This window comes from Leucopleurus acutus (genome assembly GCF_964270905.1).
Source record: "Leucopleurus acutus genome assembly, chromosome: 6".
NCBI classification, from domain to species: domain Eukaryota; kingdom Metazoa; phylum Chordata; class Mammalia; order Artiodactyla; family Delphinidae; genus Leucopleurus; species Leucopleurus acutus.
Window position 1 is genome coordinate 75,293,126 of NC_139149.1, and position 25,388 is coordinate 75,318,513.

The 25,388-nt window shown below is 35.9% G+C and overlaps 1 protein-coding gene across 3 annotated transcripts in view; it reads left to right on the forward strand.

The window, feature by feature from the left end:
• NAB1 (NGFI-A binding protein 1) overlaps positions 1-25,388 on the forward strand; it is a 44,707-nt gene that overhangs the window by 16,824 nt on the left and 2,495 nt on the right. For 2 of the 3 annotated variants that reach the window (XR_014326291.1, XM_082841859.1), the window contains exons 3-7: positions 5,202-5,335; positions 7,750-7,801; positions 19,175-19,264; positions 21,452-21,614; positions 23,723-23,839. Coding sequence is in view for 2 of the 3 variants with exons in the window: in XM_082841859.1 (XP_082697985.1) it covers positions 5,202-5,335; positions 7,750-7,801; positions 19,175-19,264; positions 21,452-21,614; positions 23,723-23,839 (556 nt within the window). In the remaining variant the exon portion in view is untranslated. The remainder of the gene's footprint in view (positions 1-5,201; positions 5,336-7,749; positions 7,802-19,174; positions 19,265-21,451; positions 21,615-23,722; positions 23,840-25,388) is intronic. The other variant, XM_082841860.1, reaches the window with a different exon arrangement.

Sequence of the window (25,388 nt, forward strand, 5' to 3'; positions counted from 1 at the left end):
AAACTTTTTTGTTTGATATTAATATAAGTACATATGCTTTCTTCTTGTTAGTAATTTCTTGTTACTTCTTTTTTCCATCCTTTTACTTTTAGTCTTTCTGAATCCATGTTTTAGATACATCTCTTGTAAATACCAATAATTGGATTTTTAAAAAATTCTCTTACATTCCTTGTCTTTTAACTGCAACATTTGGTCCATTTACATTTATTATAATGACTGATGTTTTGAATTTATTTCCTTTATTTTATTTTGTATTTCTTCCCTTCCTCCTCTTTATATCTCAGATTTACCATCTGGAATTAGTGTCCTTTAGCCTGAAGTGCATTATGTAGAATTTTCTTAATGAAGGCCTACTGATAGCAAACTCTGTCCTTCCTCACCCCATTGGAAAATATCTTTATTTTGCCCTCATTCTTAATTGCTACTTATTCTGGGTATCAAATTCTATATTGTCAGTTATTTTCTGTTAGTAATTGAAGATATCATTTCCTTGGCCTTCGGCTTTCATTGTTGTGTTTAGAAGCCAGTGGTTATCTGACTATTGTCTGCTTTTGAAATCTTCTGTTTTACCGTGCCCCAATTTCTTCTCTCCTTCTGACTTCTCAATTTTTCTTAGTCATTTTTACTATATTACTCTTTAGTCATATTTTCAACTCCTTTTATTTCTTTAAATGAAATCTTTGAGGGTCTGTTTCTGCTGTCTGTTGTTTCTGCTGGTTTTTACTTTTGGTTCCTTGTTTCTTTGGATGTTTTATGATTTCTGTCTATGAACTCATATTTCTTGGAACTGTGGAAATGTTTTGAGGCCTTAGGAAGAAAATGGATTCTCCTAGAGGCTGTTTTTGCTTCTACCAGGCACCTGTACGCTGCACATAACAACTCTGGGACCCTATGAAAATTAATTCTCAGGCTGTTTAGTGTGAATTAGGGCTGAAAATCCATGTGAAGAGCTGATTTGGGGTTATGAAATCTCAGGAGAGTATCTTCTGTTCTCTCCCATTTAGTAACAAGGTTAAAGACAGGTAATTCTCCTTGCATTCTCCTGTGGGGTATGGGTATATTTCTAATTCTGTCTTGCATCAGGCTGTAGTACTTTCGTATTGTTTTTCATAGACTCCTCAGCCTCACCTTTGATGGATACTCGGCTTTTCCTGTTATTCTCTTCCCACAGTCACCAGCCCAGTGAGGGTGTAAAGATTGAAGTTCATCTGGTTTAGCAACTGTCCTCAACTTACTCCTTTGAGATACTGTCTTCATTCATTTTGGCCTGAATCGTTCTTACTGTCTTGCTGGCTTATTGATGCATTTAAGATATTTTTTCCTTCTATTTTAGCCAACATTTTTCCTGTGAGAAATGTGAGAGGGGCCAGTCATGGTACCTAGCCCTCCCTGTGCTAGAAATGAAAGTCTTGATTGCCTTTAGAGCTTCCCTATCACACATCCCTATCACACAGCATTCATGTAGTATTTTTATGCTAACACTTACTTGAAACTTAATTGAAAGTCACAATCATTTGATTGTTAAAGATTATAACTACCAGTAGAGAAAGTTTTAAAATCTAGTTAAAAATAATAGAAAGTTAACTTTAAGAAATCTTTTACATGAAGATATGAATGGAATTTTGGTATTTTTAGCCATGAAAGGAGGAAGTGGAGGAAGTAAGTAAACCAATGAGGGAGAATATCTTATTTTATACTTTTAACAAAATTAGAAACTTAAAACTTCTAAAAAGCTAGCTTGGTGCTGCAGTGAATGACTACTGGTTTTGGAGTATTTGTATCATTTTTCTATTTAAAATATATCATAATAGTTATTGATTTAATTATTAGCAACTGGGAGCATGAAATCGAGAAGATACAGAAAATACATTTTTGAGGGGAAAGCTTGATGAATCAGCTTCATGTTACAGCTTGGGGTGAGCTATAATTATTTCTCCAGCCTCAGTTTTTCTACCAGAAGGCTCTCTGAGGGCCTGGAGAGTTCAGTATAGTTTTTCCGTCTGTTGGAGCCTGAATTCAGTCACAAAGATTGTGTTATGTTTTTTTTCTTGGTTTCTGGTAGGATGATGGAAGGAATCTTAGAATATTGTTTTATTTTCTGCAGTTTTGAATGAGCTGGTACCTCTGAATGTGGTCAATTCAAATATCTTACTGACAATCAGAATTTCTCCATACTAATTTAGATTTATGAGTACAAAAGAGAAACAGCTACATAAAAAGCAACTTGAGAAGGATCTTTCAAGGTTATTGTAGCTACTGCTAAGCTGAAATTGAAGTTAATTTATTTAGGAGATTATTCCTTGAAGTATGTTTTACTTTTAACTCCTGTAACATTGTGCCTGTCAAAAGCACTTAGGGAAGAAATTGATCTACTGAGGATTCTTTAGGAGGAGGGGAGAAAGCTGAAAATAAATTCCTCCTATTATGTTTTTATATTCAGTTATGGGTTTAAAATAAGAAGCCTGGGCTTATTGTAACCTTGTTGCCAGTAGCCGCATTACAAGCATATTGGTGATATTGCAGGTTTGGTTCCAAACCACCACAATAAAGTGAGACACACAAATTTTTTTTGGTTTCCCAGTGCATATAAAAGTTATATTTACACTATACTGTAGTGTATTGTGTGCAGCAGCATTATGTCTAAAAAAAATGTACATACCTTAATTAAAAAATACTTTATTGCTAAAAAATGCTAACCATCATCTGATAACACAGGGTCACCACGGACCTTCAATTTGTAAAAAATTAGTATCTGCAAAGTGCAATAAAGCGAAGCACAATAAAATGAGGTATGCCTGTATTTGAGAATAAGCCAGTGTAACCTACAGTTGGAAATCTGGGGAGGAGGATATTAGATACCTATATCATACCATATACTGCATACCATAACACATTCTAGATGGAGTAAATATGTGGAAAAAAATAAAACCATTAGACTAAATTATAGGAGAACATTTATATGTATTAGGGTAAGAAGGGAGCTTCTGTGCATAGCACTCAAGACAAAACTATAGGGCTAATGACAAACTATGAAAAAATAAAAAAACAAGACCACTACATATGAAGAGTTAATGCTCTTCATACATAACAAATTCCTTAAGTCCCTAAGAAACAAAATAGTGCAATAGAAGAAACAGGCAGCTACCATGAGCAAGCAGATTTTAAAATAAGTCAAAAACATAAAAATTTCAGTGTTATAGCCAAAGAAATGCAAATTATAACCAAAAGTCATTGAAAATACATCAGATTGGTAAAGCTTTTAGATAACAGCCAGTGTTGGTCAAGATTCTGGGAAGTGAACTCTTCATATAATTGTTGGTAGCATTAAGATTTGAAACAATTTTTTTGGAGAGAAATTTGATGAAATATGTAAATCTCTTAAAATTTAGTATATTCTGTGACCAAGAAGTCTCTTTGTACTAATTTATTCCAAGTAAATAACTGAATATGTGTGTAAAGATGCACAAAGAATGCTCTTTGCAGCTTTCTTTGTAGTACATGAAAAATGAGGGTAATGTCCAGAGTGAGGTTGATTTAAATAATATATTGCTATTTTCTACAATGTAATATTACATGTCTAGGTAGTAAAAATTACATTGTACAGGATATTTAAATTCATTCATCAGTCAATCAGTGTTTATTAAGCTTACTAACCATGCCAGATACTGTTGTAAACAAGCCAAGTCTCTGCCTTAATATATGAAAAAGTAAAAAATGCAGCATACGTAAGTGAAGGAAAGGAAGTTACACATCTACATTCACATGTATATATGTACACAGAGAAATGTTGGAATAATATGCATTAAAATATTAATAGTCATTCTGGATGGAAGGACTGCATGCTGCATTCATTTTCTTTTGCTTCTCTGTATTTTCAAAAATTTTAAATAAGAAAAACTGTGAATAAAGTGGGATAACTGGGTAGGGAGAAAGGTAAATGCCTGATTCTTTGTCAAAGGAAAACGAGAACTAATACTAACAACAACTTTGTGCCAGCTGTCTTCTCACTTACTTCTTGTTACAGTCCTTGGAGGTAGTGATATTATCCCATTTTGCCTCTGAGAAAACTGAGGCTCTGAGAAGTTTTTACATGTCCAAAATCACACAGCTGGTAAGTGACGGAGCAAGACTCGTCCTAGGTCTCTCTGCCATCACATCCCATCAGTTTGCCGTCAATCATGCCTGGAATGAGTATGTTTCTTGCTTTTTAAAAAAGCCTGATATACCTCTTGGCAGTTCCTTACTTACATCTATTTAAGTTGACAAAATTATGTGAAAAACATTTTGTAGTCTAGTAAACAAATTATAGATTTTCAGTTTAGGATAACCTTTGATATTTTAAATTTTAGTACAGGTGTTTGGTCAACTAGCAACTCTATATTGGCAATATTTAGCACTTAGATGAAAGAGTTGAATTAGATGAATCTTAGAGATTTAGTGACTCCAAGACCTTGATTTTCCATTATAACCCTCATTTGTGATAATGCTATCTTTTACTGATTTTATAAATACTTAACTAAAATTGTTTTTTATTTCTTCCTAAGAATTTTCATGTCAGTTCACCTTAAAAAAAATATCTGGGGCTTCCCTGGTGGCGCAGTGGTTGAGAGTCTGCCTGCTGATGCAGGGGACACGGGTTCGTGCCCCGGTCCGGGAAGATCCCACATGCCGCGGAGCGGCTGGGCCCATGAGCCATGGCCGCAGAGCCTGTGCGTCCGGAGCCTGTGCTCTGCAACGAGAGAGGCCACAACAGTGAGAGGCCTGTGTACCGCAAAAAAAAAAAAAAAAAAAAAAATATCTGTAAGACCATGTATACTCATTTGTAGTTAAGGAAATATTATCAGCATATCATAAAATCATATCCCTTGGTTTCTCATAAGCAAAATAAGATGCAGAACATTTTTAACTTTTTATTTTGCTTATTTTCTATAAACTCTCCTACTTAAACAAAAATAAAGCATATAAATAAATAAAACCAAGATGACTATTTTGATTAGTTCAAGTTCTGAGAGATGTAGATAACTTGATTTGCTTCTGAAGTTAGGCAGTAGGACTAATTAGGAGTACAGGCTAACCTGATTTTCGTAAATTATGATTTCATTATATAATGATGTGACTTCTTATGTTCTTAAGTGAAACATTTTCTGTATTGATGAAATAAAAATGTTTATAATTTTCAAAACTTTGTTTTGAACATGCAGCTCACTGTTAATGAAGCGGCTGCTCAGCTTTGTGTGAAGGATAACGCTCTACTGACAAGAAGAGATGAACTGTTTGCCCTGGCTAGGCAGATTTCTCGAGAGGTCACCTATAAATATACTTACAGAACCACCAAGTAAGTGTTTAACTAATTGGCAGTATTTTTGCATTGTTTGTTAGAAGTAGAGCTTGAAACACCATCCGTTGATAGAATATAAGCATATCTGAAAAAGTTGAAGTGTGATTATAGTTCTATAAGATTAAACAGTGAAGTGGCTTTTCAAAACATTATTGCTGAAGTGGTTTTCATTGATTTGTTTGATCCTCTTTTATTGTCTTTTGAAAGATAGTTCCCTAGGACTATAGCATTGGTTTGGTGTGGTTCTCGACATTCTTCTCTCACACAGATGCTTTCTTTGGTTTTGAGTGTGATGATGGGATTTAGTTAGTCATCATTTATAGACCTATTTGTATACCCTACCAACTACATGAACTTGTTGAACTCTCTGTGGAAGCAACGTGTTTCCTTTTGCAAGGTGTCTGCGATCTAATGAGATTAGCTGAATAGATAAAAAGACTCCATTGCCCAGTATTTAAAGGAAAATTGGAAAATACTAGGTTACTAGCAAGGGCAATATGGAACATGTGTTTGAAATAAAAAACCCCATGTTGAAAAGCAGTGGTGATTTTAAAATTCAGTGTAAACATACCTTATTATTTTTCATCTTATCCTCACTTGAAGCCTAAGCATTGTCTATAGATAGCAGACCATTTTGATTTTGTTCACTTATTCCACATGGACCCTGATTTCCAGTGCACCATTGGTTGTGCTTACCACTGCTTCTCGGAGGAGATGCATTAGTGTGACTGAGTGTGTGTTTAAAAAAAAACAAAACACATCCTGAGCACCCTTTCCAGCTCTAATAAATCACATTTTCTGGGGATGGAGCCTTAGAGTCCAAACATTCACAAGCATCTCCTATGATTCTTGTGTATATTCAAGTTTGAAAACCACCGATACAGGCACTTGCTGTCATCACCATTATTTTCCCCAGCTCACAGCAGCTTTGTTGTCTGTCCTATCTCAAGAGCCCATATACTTACAAACTGGGAACAAGTAAAATTATGCAAAATAAATGAACAGGATAAGAATACACAGCAATAGTATAGGATTATTTACAAGATTCTTTTTGAGTTGAGTGATCAAGAGCTGATTTTTGTGACTTTGTTTTCTTCACTGTATTATACAGTATTTTCTTTCTGACTGCTTTACTTAAATAATTTTCTTTAATCAAAGTAGTACGTGTACATGATTTATGAAGTCACATAGTACACAAGGCTTATCACGAAACTCAGCAGTTCCCCTGCTCCATCCCCCTTCTTTCTGAATACTACGACCCAGAGGCGACTGCTTTCAACAACTTTTAGTTATTTTTTGTAGTGTTTATTTACATTTATATGTTTTTAAAGTTAAATCATTTTAAAATACACAAGACTTTTACATTATTTATAAGCCAAAACTATGTATAAAGCTAATGCAAAAAAGTTGCACTCTCATTTCTGTCTCTTTTTACTCTGTTCCTCTTCTCATTGTAGGTAGTTTTTATTAATTTCTTTTTCATCCTTCCAGTGTTTGTTTATGCACATGTAAATAAATATAAATATGTTTTCTCACTTATACCTTTTTTTGAAAAAACAATAAGTAGCATGTGTCTATATTATTCTGTATTTTGCTTTTAGTTTAACGTGTCTTGGAGATCTTGCTATATTAGTACATATACATCTTCCTCATTATTTTATACAGCTGCATGATACTGCCTTGTGTGGATATACCATGATTCATTTAACTAGTCCCCTGTTGATGGATACTTGAGTTGTTTCTAGTCTTTTGCCGTTATAAGTAATACCACAGTAAATAACATCATACATATCATATTTTGTTGATTCTGAGGTGTATTTTTCCACATTTTAACATCTTTCAAGTTGAGGTATAACTTAAAATTTATGACTTGCCATCGTTTAATTGACAGTTATATTTCATGTATATGTAGGTGCTTCTGTGGGAGAGATTCCCAGCAGAGGGATCCCTAGGTCCAGGGAAAATGCATTTATAGTTCTGATAGACAAAATGCATTTTAATCTCATGTAGCCTTAAGCATTTGTCTTAAATGGCCATTTTTTTTTTCATTTTATCCTAAATTATACTGATCCATGAAGGGTGTCATGGAATACAGTCCTCCTTGATTTTTTTCCTTTTTCATTATGTGGTACTCATTAATACTTATTGAGTACTTTCTGTGTGAGGCATTCTTAGGTAGTGTGCAATAATTTTAAAATGTGTAATATAACTGTGTCTGCCTATTTTTCCCCAACGTTAATTTAGAAATGATAAAAAGTCTCTTTTTCACTATTTTAATGTTCATTATGAAGTCTTATTTCTGGTGGCAGGGCTCCAGGGTTATATGTTTTGGTGGAAGCTTATAGATTGAGGTGCCTTTAGAAAAAATTTGTTACCTTCTCAAGTTTTTCTCTCTCCCCCATTCCCCTCAGATCAAAATGTGGAGAAAGAGATGAATTATCCCCGAAGAGAATTAAAGTGGAGGTATGATTATGTATTATATTTTCTTATGCTAATAATGTTTGCTTACTAGTTCAAACTAAAAAAAAAGAATGGTCCCATCAACTAATGAGAAAATGTGAATTGTAGAATCTTAAAAATTATATAGAATTTGGTTGCTTTGAAGTATCTATAGTAATTTGAACTAAGATACTCAGAAAGTTCTTAGAAGGAAACAACAATGATAAGCTTCATGTCCAGTCAGTTTATCAAAGGTTGATTTGTAAATAGATGTTTCTTACAGATTTAAAACTCTTTACTGGTTAAACTATTCCTTTTATAATTTTATTTACATCATTAGTCATCTTATCAAATAGACTGAGAGGAGCTAAGGTTTAATTTCTTTATATTAAATATCTGAGAGAAGTGACAATTTAGTAGCTGCAAGTTATGGGGACTTTACTGTAATTAAAAGCCTCTTTTAGGGGATCATGGTTGAGGCAGTCCTGATTTCAGACCTGCGAGTCGTAAGGTGAGTTGAGCAAGAAAAATGTGTTTTTCTTAGGGCTCTCAGAACTGGTTTCAGAATGACTGCTCCTTAATTTGGATTGAATACTTTTTTAAAGGCCAGTCTGCAACAGAGCAGAAATTTGAAGTCAGGAAACTCCTTCCTTTTTTTCTTGGGTGGGGGATAGCGGTCGGTGCTCTTAGCCATTCATTATTTAATTTCAAGTTAAAGAAAACAAGCTATGTTTAACTACCCTAAATTTCCATCATCAAATTATTCTTACTAGTAATTTGTTAGTAGCATCTGTTTGTATGTAATAATCTTTCATTTATACCAAAGCCAGAGTTAATCTTTTAAAAACATAAATCCCTTTTCTTGCTTCAGTCTTTCCAGTGGCTTTCTACTGTGCCTAGAATAAAATCTACGCTTTTTCCTGAGGCATCTAAGACCCTGCATGATCTGACTCTGGCTTGCATCTAACCCCATCTGCTACCACACTTCCCCATTCTTACTGTGTCCCAGCTCCACTGACCGACTTTCTGTTCCTGGAACACGTCAAACTCATTTGTGCCTCAGCCCTCTCTGTTTGTTCCTCCGCTGTAGATCTTTCTGTAGATCTTCACATGGCTTCAGCTCATAGCAGAGTTTTCTCTGACTTCCCTGCTTCCCTTTCTAAAGAGGCACTGTTACCCCAACATCACATTAAGGCTCTTTGTCCTGGCTTGTTTTGTTTTCATAGCACTTACCAGTTTCTGAAACTATTATATATTTATTTTCAATTTATTATTGGTCTGCCCCATTAGATGACAATAGAGCTCTTATCTGTCTATCTACTACTTTTACTTAGTTTATAATAGTGCCTTGCACTTAATAGAACTTAATAAAATCTGTTAGGTGAAATGATGAATGGCCATGGGTAAACATCTTTGACTTCTGAAAGCTTTAGCCCCAAGCAGTGGTTCTCAAAGAAGAGAAAAATGTTGTCCAAAACGAGCACCTTGTTAAAAATTGTGCTTATATTTGTAATCTATCTCACTGTTAACTCTGGAATGATGTTGAAGATGGGTTAGCCTCAGATACCACTCAGAAAATTTATTGAAATGATCTAAGGCCATTGAAAGAGCTAACTAGTGAAATAGTTTTCTCCTGTTGCATCTCAAGATAATAAGTAAGAGAGTATCCCTGTGGATTTAGCTGTTAGTGACTCTACCACTGAAAGGGAAATTGGATAAACAAAGAAACTGCTAAAAGGCATGTGCCATTGGAGGATTTAGAGGAAAGAAGGTACAAAACCTACCCAATGTCCAGTAAAGGCAGGCAGCTACTAGGTTAGAAATTACGTTCGCCTCTCTTTCTCACCATTGGCTCTCCATGTCATCATGACTCAAGCTGTTCTCACATTTAAGCCCTGGTTTGTCTAGCTTCAGAGGTCACTAGTGAACATTGAAGTTTGAAATCATGAATCTCATGGACTCTTGGAGCTATAGTGTTTTCTTGTTAGGCTGTGTTGATAAGTCTTTCTGACCCTCTCAATGGCCCTGATCTGAAATGTAAACAAGTTGTTTCGTGTATCCAGTTACAGTGTTGTGAGTTTCTTTTTAGGAGCTCACAATGTTAGGTTATAGCATTAGATGTGACCCTTCTAGTCCTTTATATTCCACTAGAGATAACTGAATTATAGTTCTATATGATTAGTTTGTTACTTTAATAGACATCACAAAGCCATTTGAACAGCTGCAGATTTAGAATTAAGATAATCAGTGTTTCTTTTTTCTGTGAATAACAATTCTAACCTTTCCTAAATAGACAAGTGACTAATCAACCCCAGGTGTCTGTAAATGTTCTTATACTAAACTCTTGATTTTGTTTCCCAGAAATGAATAGCGACTTTAGCTTTGAATTTAGGACAGTAGTTTACTTTTGTTGGTTTGTTTTAATTTTGTCTTGTTTTTGCTTAGTTTTTTAAAAAGTTTGTGTTTTGCAGAGCATCAATATCTGCAAAATGTGTGTGTTATACATGTGTGTGTACCTACACATGTATATAGTGTATTGTGTAATCCTTTGCAAAATACACAATATTGGCATAAATGCTGTCTAAATTCCCTTGTGGTATACTCTAAGTCAAATTCGAGATACTGGAGCTGTTCATTTGGTTGTGAAAGCTGATACTGAGGTAGTTAGTATGGGTCGTATAGGGTTACTACTCCCCTAAGAAGATTTTTCACCAAGCGTTAGTGCTTTATTTATGTCTACCTTCTGTGTGTGTACTGGGGAGGAGGAGAATTTCTGGCATGAGGAGAGATTAGAGGAGGCTTTATTGAGGAGATACCATCTGAGCTGGGTTTTAAAAGAAGGATAGGATTTCAGAAGGTAGGGATGTGGGGTGGAGGGCGGAGGGGAGTTGCAAAGAAAGACTAGCATGGGCAAAGACACAGAGGTAAGAAAATACTCTGTGTGTTTAGAGAACAATGAGACCAGTTTGTCCAGAATATGTGGCTGACACAAAAGACAGTCATAAGTAAAACTACAAAGATTTTAGAATTCTTTGAACATACTGTTTGTCTTATTTGATTATTTGTTTTGTGATTCTTAGCTTATTAATTCTCTATTAAGAAAAAGTAATATAAAAATAAACTTAACCCATTGTAAAGCAGTATAAGATTCCTAATTACTAGGCTCAAATTAATGAGTCCTTTTTTCTCTTCCTTCTCATCTTTATTTTTCCAAAATCCTTGACAGCAACCAATGAGCATACATGCCAAGTTGCTAAGTTTTTTCAATCTTAAACAGATCATTTTTAAGATCAGAGAACAAAAAGAGATGTCATGTCCAGTAGATGAAATAGAAATAACTCAAAAGAGACGTGTAAAGGAAAGAGAAACGTTTTCTTGTATGCCGTTTTCAGTGCATGAGTATACACTAAAAAAAATTAGTGCTTTGTTCAAGCTCAGTAGTTGTTTACTTATTGCTAAATGATGTATTTTCCTGATGTTTGTGAAGGGTTGGGTGGAATGAAATTTTAAAATCCTTGTCATATTTTTCTCTTCTTATTATATAGTAGGTTGTTCCTGCCCTAAGGATAGTTAACTATTTATTTGATTGTCATTGTTGTTGTCGTTGTTTAATATCAGTATATATGTTGTGAAGTACTCAGGATAATCTCTTGTCCTTGAATAGTGCTCCTTCCTACAGGGCATGTAAGACATTAAAAGACGTAGAGATTTTGAACTTTATAGTTCCTAGAATATATGAGATAGTCACAGAGGAAAAAGCCTGCTAACTTTGGGAGGCCTTATTAGGGTAGCCTGTCATTTGGAATGCAGCCCTAAGGAAAGCCTCTTTAGCCCTATATGTCAGTACGTGAGGTTTGGGGCTACTGAGGCTAGATGAATAGCTTGTCCACCTGGAATACAACCTTCTGTGTGAATCTGCTTTCAGCTAAACTGCAAATGGATTACGCTTATTCTTTTCTTTTTGATCAGAGGCCTCAAATCCAGCTCTGGGTCAGTTGTAGAAATAACTGTTTTCTTTTTTTGAAATAACTGTTTTTATTGAACCTGTTGTATGCCTGTCCATGCTAGGCATTTGAAATTATCACAGACCTTGTCTACTCTATTTGGAGGCTTTATGATTTCCATTTACAGCCAAGGAGAGACTCAGAAAGGGCTTGGTAACCTGCCCAACTTTCTACATTGCAGTGGCAGAGCCAGGGCTTCAAATCTAGGTCTGACTTCTAAACTTCAAAGCAATACCACTCTCCTGGGTGCTCATGAGCATTCACAGAGCATCTTAGGTGTGAAAAACGCTATCCGGATTATACCTTTCCTCCTGCTAGTATGGTAAGAAGGGCAAAGTGTGCACAGGATTGGTAGTCTTTGAAGAAGGGGGAAAGAATCACAGTTATTTTCTAATGCAAGGAAGTTTAACAATTATACTTTTTTTTTTTTTTTTTTTTTTTTTTTTTTGCGGTACGCGGGCCTCTCACTGTTGTGGCCTCTCCCGTTGCGGAGCACAGGCTCCGGACGCGCAGGCTCAGCGGCCATGGCTCACGGGCCCAGCCGCTCCGTGGCATGTGGGATCTTCCCGGACCAGGGCACGAACCCGTGTCCCCTGCATTGGCAGGTGGACTCTCAACCACTGCGCCACCGGGGAAGCCCAACGATTATACATTTTGAGTAGAAAATTTAACAATATAAGTGACAAAATGTATTTAAATATAAGATATCACCATTTGACATACTTATTTTTTACAATGAAGCAAAACAGTTTGTTGGGAAGATAAACAGTAAATCAATAAAAATTAGTTTGACTTATTTATACTCTACCTGTGACAGAACATATTTAAGATGGCTTGACTACTAAAGGAGATGAAAAATCAAGAGCCAAAGTCCTTGGCTCTCTTGTCTTCCTCTCAGTTTTTTTAAAATTAGTTATAAGTGGATTCAGTTGATATTTTTTCTTTTTCATCAAGAACATCTCCTATGAATAAACCCTGTCATTGCCTCCAGTATAATAAGTATTAGAAGAGAGGAAGGGTGTGTAAAACAACCAGTCTCAGCCCTGGCGATGGTAGCTGACTAAATGGACGGTTACTGTTCATTTCTCGTCTGTCAGTTTTCTTCGTTCACTGAAATTGCTGGAGACTAGGTAAAGAGATGAGAGGTGACAGCATCCTTCATCCTGTGTGGGCTGGGAGTGCAAAGCAATCAGAGATAACTGGATGAAAGAAATGAAGTTTGTTAATAGAGACCAGAAAGTCAGAGAATCGGGGCTTGAAAAAGAAAGACTTAGAGGAAACATCTGCTAGCAGTTCCAGTGGGTTGAGGGTGGCAGAGTGAGGAAGGGGGAGGGAAGAGGGTCAGAATACCCACCTACGCTGTTACTAAGCTTGTTGAAAAGAAAGCTGGTCTAATTTGATGTAGACTCTTCCCCTCTGGATCAGAAAAACAGAAGCATTACAATCTGCTATTCATATAGAAAGTGTGAGTAGAGAAAGGGAAAATGCACGTGTGAGGCCGAGAACATCTGTTGGAACAAGTTGTTTTAAAGATAGCTAAGCAGTGGTTTTAAAGCAACTTGATAGTGTTTGGTGGAAAGGATGAGGAGGAATGGGGGTGGAGACCAATGTGATGAGAGTAATTAATTAGGTCATGAACAGCATCCCACCCTCTATCTTTTATTTTCTCAGTGCTTAGACTCAGAGTCTCGTAAGGGAACACTGTGATTAATGGCAGCAGCCAAGAATATGACAAGAAGATAAATTGCTCATAGCATGGTACAGCTGGTTCCTGGGAAAAAAGCTTCAGAGACATATCAAAAGAGTCCTGTAGCAAACATAATGTGAAAGAGACCATTTTCTTGGGAATGTTCTCACTTTTATTTCTAAGTCATATATTTTGGGGTACAAACCTACTTTATATGTCATGAAGTGATAGCTACTTAGTCCAGTAGTCTTCCCATCCACGATGAACTGTCAAAGATTGAGAGAAAATCGGAATAGTAATGTTCCCAGTTGCAGAGAGACCACTGATCTGTGTTATTTGTTGTTATTTATTTCTTATTGCATGCTTGTATTTCTCTTTATTAATGATGGAGCAGTGTCCATTTTCTAAAAACTTTCGCATGTAGAGCTTGACGTTCCCCCTTCCGGCTTTTCAATATTCTCATGGTTAATAATCCTAATAATGGTGCCGCCATATATTTGTATAGCAGTGTATACTTTTTCAAGCTTTATTATTTGCATTACTTTATTTTATCCCCACAAATCTCCGTTGGGCAGTTAAGCTATGTTTTAATCTCCATTTAAAAACTGGGAACACTGGAAATAATGAGGTTAACTTTCTTGCCTGAGATTACACTTCTGGTTCCTAACATGAGAAGATTAGATCACTCCTTTCTCCTTCTGCAAGCTCCATCAAAGATAATATTGAGATATTCGAGCTCCTGGGGGTTCTGGCCTGGGCTCACTCCACTCAGGGCCTGATGGGCTGGAACTCTCCAGCCCTGACCTTACCCCAGGTTCCAGAATCAGTGCATCTGCCTACCAGAGGTCTCACCAGCAGCAGATCAGACTCAATATGTCCCCAACGAAATTCATCAACTTTCTGCTCTCTCCTCAAACCTCCTGGTCTTGAGTTTCTGATTCTAGTGAATGTTATCACCAAACTCCCAGTTGCCTAAGCCATATCTCAGGAATTCATGTGTTTCTCTGTTGCATCTGCCATTGTGTGGGACTAGGCCACTAGTCTCTGTCTTCACTACAGCCCTCTAACCACCATCCTGGACCCCCCTCCCCCAGTACATTATCCCCATCTCATTCTGATTGGGTTTTCTAATGCAGATCTGATTAGTCTTTTCCCTAGACCTTCAAGGGCTTCTGTTTGCATTTAGGATAAAATTTAAAATTCTTAACATGACTTACAAGGCCTCATAGAATTTGGCCCTGGGTTTCCAGCTTCTCAGACCACTCCCTCTTAGTGTATTCCCTGTGTTACCTATATTACCGTATTAAGTATTTTCCAGTTTCTCAAGGGTATCTTGTTCTTTTTGCCTCTAGGCCTTTATATAAAGCTGTTCTCTTTCCCTAGAGATCTCTTTTCTTTCAAGTCTCAGCCAAGACATCATGCCCTCTGGGAAGCCTTCCCTGACACAGTGACTCCCCTGTGCTCTGGATCTCTTTGTCCATTTCCCTTTCTACACTGTATTTGTCAGGAAGGCAGGAGTCATTGTATCCCCATCACTGAGTTCAGAGGATAGAACCTGTTAGGCAAACAAGATTGAGTGAATAAACAAGTGTTTCTAGATTTCCATTGTTTTTTCACTAAAATAGTTCCCCACCAATATAGTCAATATTCTCTTGGTAGTTTTAGTGTTAAATGCCTAGCTCATTCTCTAAGATATCTATACTATGTAAATATTTCTAAAATTTATCTTATTCCCCCTGTATCACAGAGATATAGTAATATCACAGCATGCTATTGTTTTACTCTGATTAAATCTGTTGGCTTTTTGGGTTAACTTAATAAGTATCCGTAACAAACATTTATTGGGTTAATTTCTGCATGCCACGCATTGTGCTGAGTGTTTTTCAAGAATTTTTTGCTTCTTTAAAATTGTTGTGAAGTTAGCTGGGTACTGTGGTTATCTGCATTTTTAAAAATTTTCTTAAAGAATTTTTTTTTATTTATTTAAAAATAATTTTTTATACAGTTTTTAAAGGTTGCTTTCCATTTAGAGTTATTATAAAATATTGGCTATATCCCCGTGTTTTATAATACATCCTTGAGTCTGTCTTATACCTGAGAGTTTGTACCTTTACTCCCCACCCCTATATTATGCCCCCACCAACTGGTAACCACTAATTTGTTCTCTATATCTATGAATCTGCTTCTTTTTTGTTATATTCACTAGTTTGTTATATTTTCTTAGATTCCACATATAAGTGATACACAGTATTTGTCTTTCTCTGTCTGACTTACTTAGCATAATGCTCTCCACATCCATCCATGTTGCTGCAAATGGCAAAATTTCATTCTTTTTTATGGCTGAGTAATATTCCATTGTATATATATACCACATCTTCTTTATCCATTCATCTGTTGGTAGACACTTAGGTTGCTTCTGTATCTTGGCAATTGTAAATAATGCTGCTATGGACATTGGGGTGCATGTATCTTTTAGAATTAGTGTTTTTGTTTCTTTCGAATATATAAGCAGGAGTGGAAGTGCTGGGTCATATGATAGTTCTATACTACAAAGCTGCAGTAATCAAAACAGTATGGTAATGGCACAAAAATAGACACACAGATCAATGGAATAGGATAGAGAGCCCAGAAATAAACCCACACAGTTATGGCCAATTAATTTACAAGAAAGGAGGCAAGACTATACAGTGGAGAAAGACAGTCTCTTCAGTAAGTGGTGCTGGGAAAACTGGACAACTACATGTAAAAGAATGAAATCAGAACATTTTCTAACACCATATACAACAATAAGCTCAAAATGGATTAAAGACCTAAATGTAAGACCGGATACTATAAAATTCCTAGAAGGAAACACAGGCAGAACACTCCTTGACATAAATCACAGCAATATTTTTTTGGATCTGTCTTCTAAAGTAAAGGAAATAAAAGAAATGCCTCTACTTACTGTTGTGAGTCTCATAAAGGTGGCAACTCAGGGATTTTGTGATTTTAGCATAGGTTTTGAAGCTAATCTCTGTAGCTGTAAAATGAGGGAAACCCAGGGTTGTTTGTGTGAGGATTAAATGAGACAATATAAGTAAATTACAGAACATAGTCAGGAACTGGTTCATTGTAGGCACCTGAAAAATGATAGCTCCTCTTACTGATGTTGTTTTCCAAATCTCCTACTAGCTTACCTCACTGAACTTCAGAAATTAAATTAAAGGAGAGGTTGTTAAAGATAAAGCTGGATTTTTAGGCCTAAATAAATTCTTAGGAGAAAAATGGAATGACTAAGAAAAGTGAACTTTTCATTTAGATTTCAAGTATATATACTTGTATAAAATTTATTCTAGCTCAGTTAATGATTATATTCTATACATTCCTCTAAGCCCAGGGTCCTTGGTCTTGTAGGGGCCTAGAAAGGTGGCTATTTTTAATAATTTAAAAAGGCTGATTGTATAACCCACCATGGAGCTACATAAGACTATTTCAAGATGTTAAATTTATTTGTTCTTGATTCTAATTATTTTATTTCATGTCTTTGGATTTTAAAAAATGGGAAATTAATTATTACCTAGGAAATGAACTTTGGTAGATGAAGTATTTGAAAACATGAGATTTGCAGTGGAGAAATAATTTTTTGAAAAGACCCCAATGGGGAATATCTTTGAACCAGTGTTTCATATTTCAAATAAGGTACATATTTTGTTATTATTACAACTTTTTCTGCTCTGTTATTATATAACAACTTCAGTTTTTCATTATTCACCCTTTGCTACAAATATACAGCTTTATCAAACAAGGAGAGAAACGTTTTGGAAGTTAATGACAATGTCTTTGAGGGTTCCTTGAGTAGTTTTCAGTAAAGTTAGTAAAACCATGCTGTCATGATGTTTGTAGTTATAAATTTCATGTGGAGCACTAAACAGGCCAAAAAAAACCTTGATAAAATTAGTAAACGTATTTGCGTGCGTGTGTGTGTGTGTGTGTGTGTGTGTGTGTGTGTGTATGGTATAAAACGGAAATAATTTAAGTTGCAGTGTTGTGCAGGAGTACAGTGCCCCGAGTACACTCTACTTAATATAAGAATATACTTAGGGGCTTTGCTGGTGGCGCAGTGGTTGAGAGTCCGCCTGCTAATGCAGGGGACATGGGTTCGTGCCCCGGTCCGGGAAGATCCCACATGCCGTGGAGCGGCTGTGCCCGTGAGCCATGGCCGCTGAGGCTGCGCATCTGGAGCCTGTGCTCCGCAGCGGGACAGGCCAAGGTAGTGAGAGGCCTGTGTACCGCAAAAAAAAAAAAAAAAAAAAAGAATATACTTATGTTTAATATAAGAATGTACTATTTAATATAAGAATACATATAAATAAGAATATATAAGAATACACACTGATACTCAGCAGTTATTGTATGCTAAAGGCAATATCTCATTTACTTTATCTCACAACAACCCTAATAGATAGGTTCTCTTATCTTATTATTCATATGAAGGAACTGAAGTTCAGAAAGGTTAAGTTACTCATCCAGTGTCATGTAGCTAGTAAGTGGTGGTGGAATCGGAACACAAGTGCAGGTCTTTCTAATTCCAAAGCCCTATCACCTGTCCTTTGAACTGGTAAAGGAGAAATCACAAGTCAGCATGGAAGAATTCTGCAGAAATTCAGGTTGGGAATTTACTTTGGATTTTTACCACATTACATATAACAAAATAAATTCCAGATGGGATAGAGAGTTAAATTTTAAAAACAAAAGAAGCAATAAAATAAAGCTTTAGAAAACTAGAGGGTAGATTTGAGTACTTCTCAAATCTCTAAAGGAGAATGTCTTTTTGAATAGTATAGTAATAGAAGAAGTCACAAAGTAAAATATAAGTAATATACAACTATAGTATACAAAATTAAAACTTTTTTTTTTTGCGGCACGCGGGCCTCACACTGTTGTGGCCTCTCCTGTCGCGGAGCAACAGGCTCCGGACGCACAGGCTCAGCGGCCATGGCTCACGGGCCCAGCCGCTCCGCGGCATGTGGGATCTTCCCGGACAGGGGCACGAACCCGTGTCCCCTGCATCGGCAGGCGGACTCTCAACCACTGCGCCACTAGGGAAGCCCTAAAAAATTTTTTGATTATCAAAACAAAAGTATAAATTGGCTACAATTAAGAAAACAACACCCAGTACTGGCAAGGAAAACTGTCATATATTGCTTATGATACAATAAAGCAATAAAGGCCCTTGAGTAACATATGTAAAGGACATAAAAATATTCATCCCTTTGTACTAATTCTACTTCTGGGAACCTATTGTATTAGATCATCTAAACTATGGAAAATGCTGTCTCCATGAAAATATTTTTGCAGTGTTTTTCATAAAACCAAAAATAAGGCAAATAATCTAAATGTCCAATATGAAGATAGTGATTAAACTGTCAAACCACCAGATGAAATGTTATATAATCATTATTATCAATGATCATAAAATCTATGTTCCAGCGTAAAACACTGTGGATGTATAAACTTTTAATCTTTTTCATTTATGTTTTTATTGAGGTTACAACTGTAGAAATAAGGTAATTGTACCTTGAGAGACTGAAATCAAGTATTGTACATTAAAATCTTAATCATGATTATTCAGGTAATAGGATTAAGGTGGATTTCTTTACTTCATTTTCTGAGTTTTTGATAATATGGTTATTTTAAAGTAAAAAGGACATATTCTTTGACCCACAGGATGGGTTTCCAGATTTCCAGGACTCTGTGCAGACACTCTTCCAGCAGGCTAAAGCTAAGAGTGAGGAACTCGCTGCTCTTAGTTCACAGGTAACGTCAACCACCAGTTACTATTTCATAACAGCATCTGTAGGTTAAAAAATAAATGGCTGCTTCGACTAGCTTCACTTTTAAATTCACTTTCATCCAAAGACTGAATTTATTTCTGGTTGTTTTTACAATGTCACCTGATCCACAGCTGTATCTGTGAGATAGCAGTATCAGCTAGGTTTAGTTTGCTTTGTGAGCAGAACCCGACATCTGCTACTTATTTATTCTTTGAAGTTTTGTAGGAATTAATACAGATTCTCTACTTAAGAAAGAAGCAACTTGATACCAGGAAAACAGCCATGTTGATTATGTGTGTAATACAACTCTGAGATAAAATAGTTCTAGTTCTCAATAATATATTAATAGTCAACATTGTAACTATTGTTGAGTCATTTCAATTCATGTATAATGCAAAATTAATTAATATGTAGCTTCAGGTGCTTTTGCTGCTAAGTTATTTAATCGTGTACACAGAAATTAACATTTTAAAAAGTCATTTTTGCCTTTTAGAAAGTACTGTAAGTTTTATTCCTGTTGATCTTCTCACTAGTGACTGCTTTTGGTCAGATTTAGTAGTGCCAAGTTTTGTGTTTTCATGTTAAGAGGATGAAAAATACATTTCCCCCTCAGAAATCTTATTGAAATTTTATTAATTAATTAGTTACAAATTTAAATGAATTGAAGTTATGGTTCCTTTTGATCTCGTTTATTTATTTATTTTTAACATCTGTATTGGAGTATAATTGCTTTACAATGGTGTGTTAGTTTCTGCTTTATAACAAAGTGAATCAGCTATATGTATACATATATCCCCATATCTCCTCCCTCTTGCGTCTCCCTCCAACCCTCCCTATCCCAACCGTCTAGGTGGTCACAAAGCACCGAGCTGAACTCCCTGTGCTATGCGGCTGCTTCCCACTAGCTATCGGTTTTACATTTGGTAGTGTATATATGTCTGTGCCACTCTCTCACTTTGTCCCAGCTTACCCTTCCCCCTTCCCGTATCCTCAAGTCCATTCTCTACGTCTGCGTCTTTATTCCTGTCCTGCCCCTAGGTTCTTCAAAACCTTTTTTTTTTTTTTTAGATCCCATATATATGTGTTAGCATACGGTATTTGTTTTTCTCTTTCTGACTTCACTCTGTATGACAGACTCTAGGTCCATCCACCTCACTACAAATAACTCAATTTCGTTTCTTTTTATGGCTGAGTAATATTCCATTGTATATATGTGTCACATCTTCTTTATCCATTCGTTTATTTGATTCAGAATAATAGTATAAGCTTTCATCCTATTCTGTGAGTTAATATATTTCACCTATTGATTTTTACTACTGTGAATCAGGATTGTTTGTAACATATATATAACTTTATATAGTAGATGCCTTGTATTGCTCTTCTATATAGCATGGCAGTGATTCCTATCTGTGTATTTTGACTATTACCTCCTTGGCAGAATATCACTGCTTTGACTGTCATAGGTATTATCACACATAGGTAATTTAGAGCAGTGCATAGAGAAGGGACTTAGAGAACACATGCAGAGATAAATTTATATGTCAGCCAACTAATTGTGTACTTTAAAACATGTCTTTTTATGATGGGTTGGAAAATACTGCAGTTTCATTCCATGATGAAGGTGAAGATCCTCGTTGGCACTGATGTTTTTCTGCATAATTTGCATTGCTTAATTTTAGAGGGAGGTGTGTTTGTCTTGTTCTTCTAGACAGCCGTTTTACACCTTTTCTCCCCCAAATATACTGTCATCATATCAGAGTTTGTGTAGTGCCAGATCCTAAAATAAAAATGCCAAGACTTCGCCCTGTGTTTTAGAAGCAGTTTATAACAGATGTTGCTGTTGCTCTGAGGTTCCTTTTTTAAAAAATCTTTAAAAGGACTTGGTATCTTAGAAAACAAAGCTAAGGTTATTTTGCTTTTGAGCTAGAATGGAATTCTCTTTACAGAATTGAGCAGAAAGCTTTTTTCCTTTCGTACAAAATCTAACATTCTGTGTTTTAACATGATGATATAGACATCAGTGCATATTTATGGAACGTGTATACCACATGAAGTATGAACTAATTTTAATGACTACTAAATATATTTGCTGCAGTCTGAAATTGGCATCTTTAAACTATTAAAAAAATCTAGAATGTTTTAGTTACTTTATTTTCACTTTACTTACTAGCAGCCTGAAAAGGTGATGGCAAAGCAGATGGAGTTCCTTTGCACCCAAGCTGGCTATGACAGACTGCAGCATGCTGAAAGAAGACTGTGTGCAGGACTTTACAGGCAAAGCTCAGAAGAGCACAGCCCTAATGGCTTGACTTCTGATAACACTGATGGACAAGGTACATCTTTAGAGTGACCCACACCTTTAGAGCCAGCTACTCTGTGCACTTCAAAGGGAAACAAAAAATTGTTGATTTTTTAAAACTTGATATTTTATGGAGAAGATTATTTTATAGGTTCTCTATCAAAATTAATTTTTAAATTGTCCCTTTTTATAAAAAGGAAAGAATTCTTCCTGCAAATATAACTTGTAGAGTTTTTTTTTAACCTTATTATCCCTAAATAATAGCTGGCACATGTGATTGACATATATTTTGTAGAGGGTGGATGGGAATGGGAGATGTAAACAGTACAGATCATTTTTCCTGAAGAAATGGATTCCATGGGAGATGTTTATCATTTTTTAAAAGATTAAAACTTTGGATTTTTTTAGACTTCATAAACAGATTTGTCTGAAATTTATAACATTTGGTTCCTAAGAGAATGTGGTGACTGCTTCTAAAGTACTATGACAGAGTACAGAGATTTGAAGGACAATATAAGAATGGAGAGACTTGTAGAAATTTTGTCTTCTTTCAGGCTTCACATTGGCCTGTAGTCCCTATGAAAATATTTTGTGTGGTGTATACTTTGGAAATTGTTCTCTTAAACACAGGTGTAGAAAGTTTTGATTCATGAGCATTTTTACCATTTTAAAAATTATTTCATTTTTTTTGTATCCACATGTGAAGAAAATCCCAAGTCATTGTCATTCACTCATTCAACAAATATTTTTTTAGTATCTCCTATGTGCCAGGCACACTTCTAGGCACTGAAAATGCAGCAGTGAATAAGATAAAGCTCCCTGCTCCCTTGGAGCTTGCACTTGAGTGGAGGGAGATGTATAGCATATAGGTATGGAACTAGATCCTCTAGTTTCAAGTAGTGATAGTGTTTGAAGAAAAACAATTTTGTAGGACTTTTTTTTTTATGTATTATTATACTTTTTTCAGAGAGTGGTTACTGTCGTCAAAAAAATAAGTTTTCTTTCTAAGTAAGAATACCATCTTAACCCGCATTCTTTAACTATAGAGTAAAACATTACACATCAGCAGATCAGAGTACTGGCAAAGAACGTTCTTCCTTTTTAAAATATTACAGAAACTTTTTAGTAGAGGTCTTGTTTAACTTCTCCGGTCATCCTTGACAGTTAAGACTGGAGTTAAGGGACTTCGCTGGTGGCGCAGTGGTTAAGAATCCGCCTGCCAGTGCAGGAGACACGGGTTCGAGCCCTGGTCCGGGAAGATCCCACATGCCGTGGAGCAACTAAGCCCGTGCGCCACAACTGCTGAGCCTGGGCTCTAGAGCCTGCGAGCCACAACTACTGAGGCCCTTGCGCCTGGAGCCTGTGCTCTGCAACAAGAGAAGCCACCACGAGAAGCCCGCGCACTGCAATGAAGAGTAGCCCCTGCTCGCCACAACTAAAGAAAGCCCGCGCGCAACAACGAAGACCAAACACAGCCAAAAATTAATTAATTAATTAGTTAATTTTTTAAAAAAAAGACTGGAGTTAAGATGCAAAGGCATTAATGAAAGATTTGATGACTCTAATTTGTGACCCCAGGATAATCCAGTGTAGGGCAACAATTTGCTAAGTATGATGGATTTAGGTTTATGATAGAGTATGATTTGGCATATGAAACCTTTTTTACCATATCTGTTCTAATTATATTTTTTCGTGGATTTGCCATAGGTTTTGTTGTTGTTGTTGTTCTAGTAATGGGTAATTGGCTTGAAGCCATCTCTGTCTCTGTGGTATTTGTTGTTATGTGGTTAGTGACCTGCCTTGGTAAAATGGTTGCACTAGTAAGAAAATGCCCCACAGAGGTGATGCATTATCTGCCAGAGCTGGGGTGCATACTGGAAATCTCAGTCTTTTCTTTAGTTTGTGATTAGCTCTTCAAAATGTCCTGGCAGAATGGTAGATCTTGAGACTAGCATGAGTTGCCATTTTCCTCCTAAACTATTATTTTAGATATTTCTCCAGCTATTTAAATTCTTCCAGTGCCTGTCAACTTTCCTTACTTATTTCCTAAGGAGTGTTCAGGCGATTTGTGAAAACTTATTTTTAAGAAAAACCATGATGCGTCTTTAATTACTCATATTGCTTTTTTTTTCTTTTCATTAGGCGAAAGACCTTTGAACCTCCGAATGCCTAATTTACAGAACAGACAACTCCATCATTTTGTGGTGGATGGGGAGCTGAGTAGACATTACTCCAGTGAGGCGAAGTCCCACTCATCAGGTGAGAATGTGGGATGTGCTTAGAGGGAGTAATATTTGAATAAAGCATCTTTCCATTCTAATCTCCTAACTTCCACTGTCCCCCTCCTTAAAAAAGGGTCATTACTAATGATGTTACTAGTCCGTTTTCTCCCCTTGGAAGTAACAGATTGCTATATTAATAGCCAGTCTTTTTGAGAACATGATATTCCAAAGGACTGACAGGGAAAAGCTCTTGAAGATTGAGATTATTTTGATTAGCTATTACATGAATGGTGACTTTATACACAATTCTGAACCAGATAATAAATGGCTGGTTTCAGTTATGTAATTCCCTTTTCCAGCCTTTCATAATATGAAATTGATGGACTATATGTTTGCTGTCCTGCTAAGAAAACCTTGTGTACCAAAATCTAAACTTTTCATGCAGCTGCATTTGGGGGATGATATTTGTATTTCAGAAGTAAACTGAGCTCCATAAAAGGACAAGCTGTTCCTTATTATAGTTTGGTGTTTTCATGTTTTTATCCAAGTAAAGTGAGTTATACAGACTTAAAGTATTAGACACCAACACCATTTGAAAGAATCTGGTATCATTCAATCTTTGAGCTAAAGTAACTTTAGGAGTTACTTGAAGTCACTTGTTTCATCTGTAAAATAGAAATAATTTCTGCCTCATAGAATAGTTATGAGGATTAAACAAGATAGCCTATAGGCATTGCCTGGCTGATAGGAACTCAGTAAATGGTAGCTACTATTTTTATTCTTCTTCTTATGCTGAATTTCTGTATAGAGAGGGAAATTCATGAAGTGAACTGCCTAATTTCAGATAAGCTATTAATGTTGGTTACTTTTCTAGAATCCTTTTTAAAGAGTGTGTGTGTGTGTGTGTGTGTGTGTGTGTGTATCCCCCAGTATTAGTACTTCATGTAAATATTACATTTTATTGGCATTCTGTAGTATTTGTTTGAGGTTGAAATAATTATTCATGTAACTCCAAGGAATGAGTCCTGTGAAAATAGAATCTTCATTCTTTTATCCCTATTTCTCCCACCTTAAGGTTTCATGGCTAGAGAAACTTTTAAAAATAGTTCCATGTTTAAACATAGAAGTTGTTTTTCTGCCTCATGTCTTCATTGATAGTAAATATTTTAGACAATAACTTTGTTGTATACGAGTGACCAGTTTTATTTTATATATTTTATGTATCACTTTGGACCAAGCATTAAATAAAAATCAGTAGGTTCTATATGCTGTGTGCTTTATATACATTTTATGATTTAAGTCTCATATCACCCTGTGTAGATACTATCCCCATTTTATAAATGAAGACACTAAGGCTCAGAGAGGTGTGTAACTTGCCCAGAGATGTATACAGCTAGTAATTGGCAGAAATGGAATATAAATCCAGAATCCAAACTCTTAACCTCAACTCTGTAAACATAAAAATTTTATATGGAATTGCAGAGTCATGAATAATTGATACTGCCTGCTTTGGAGTTTGGGGGTTTGTTTTTAAGTTTGTTTTTTTGTATCCATTGATTTAAAATATCAATACATTTTGTGTTTCT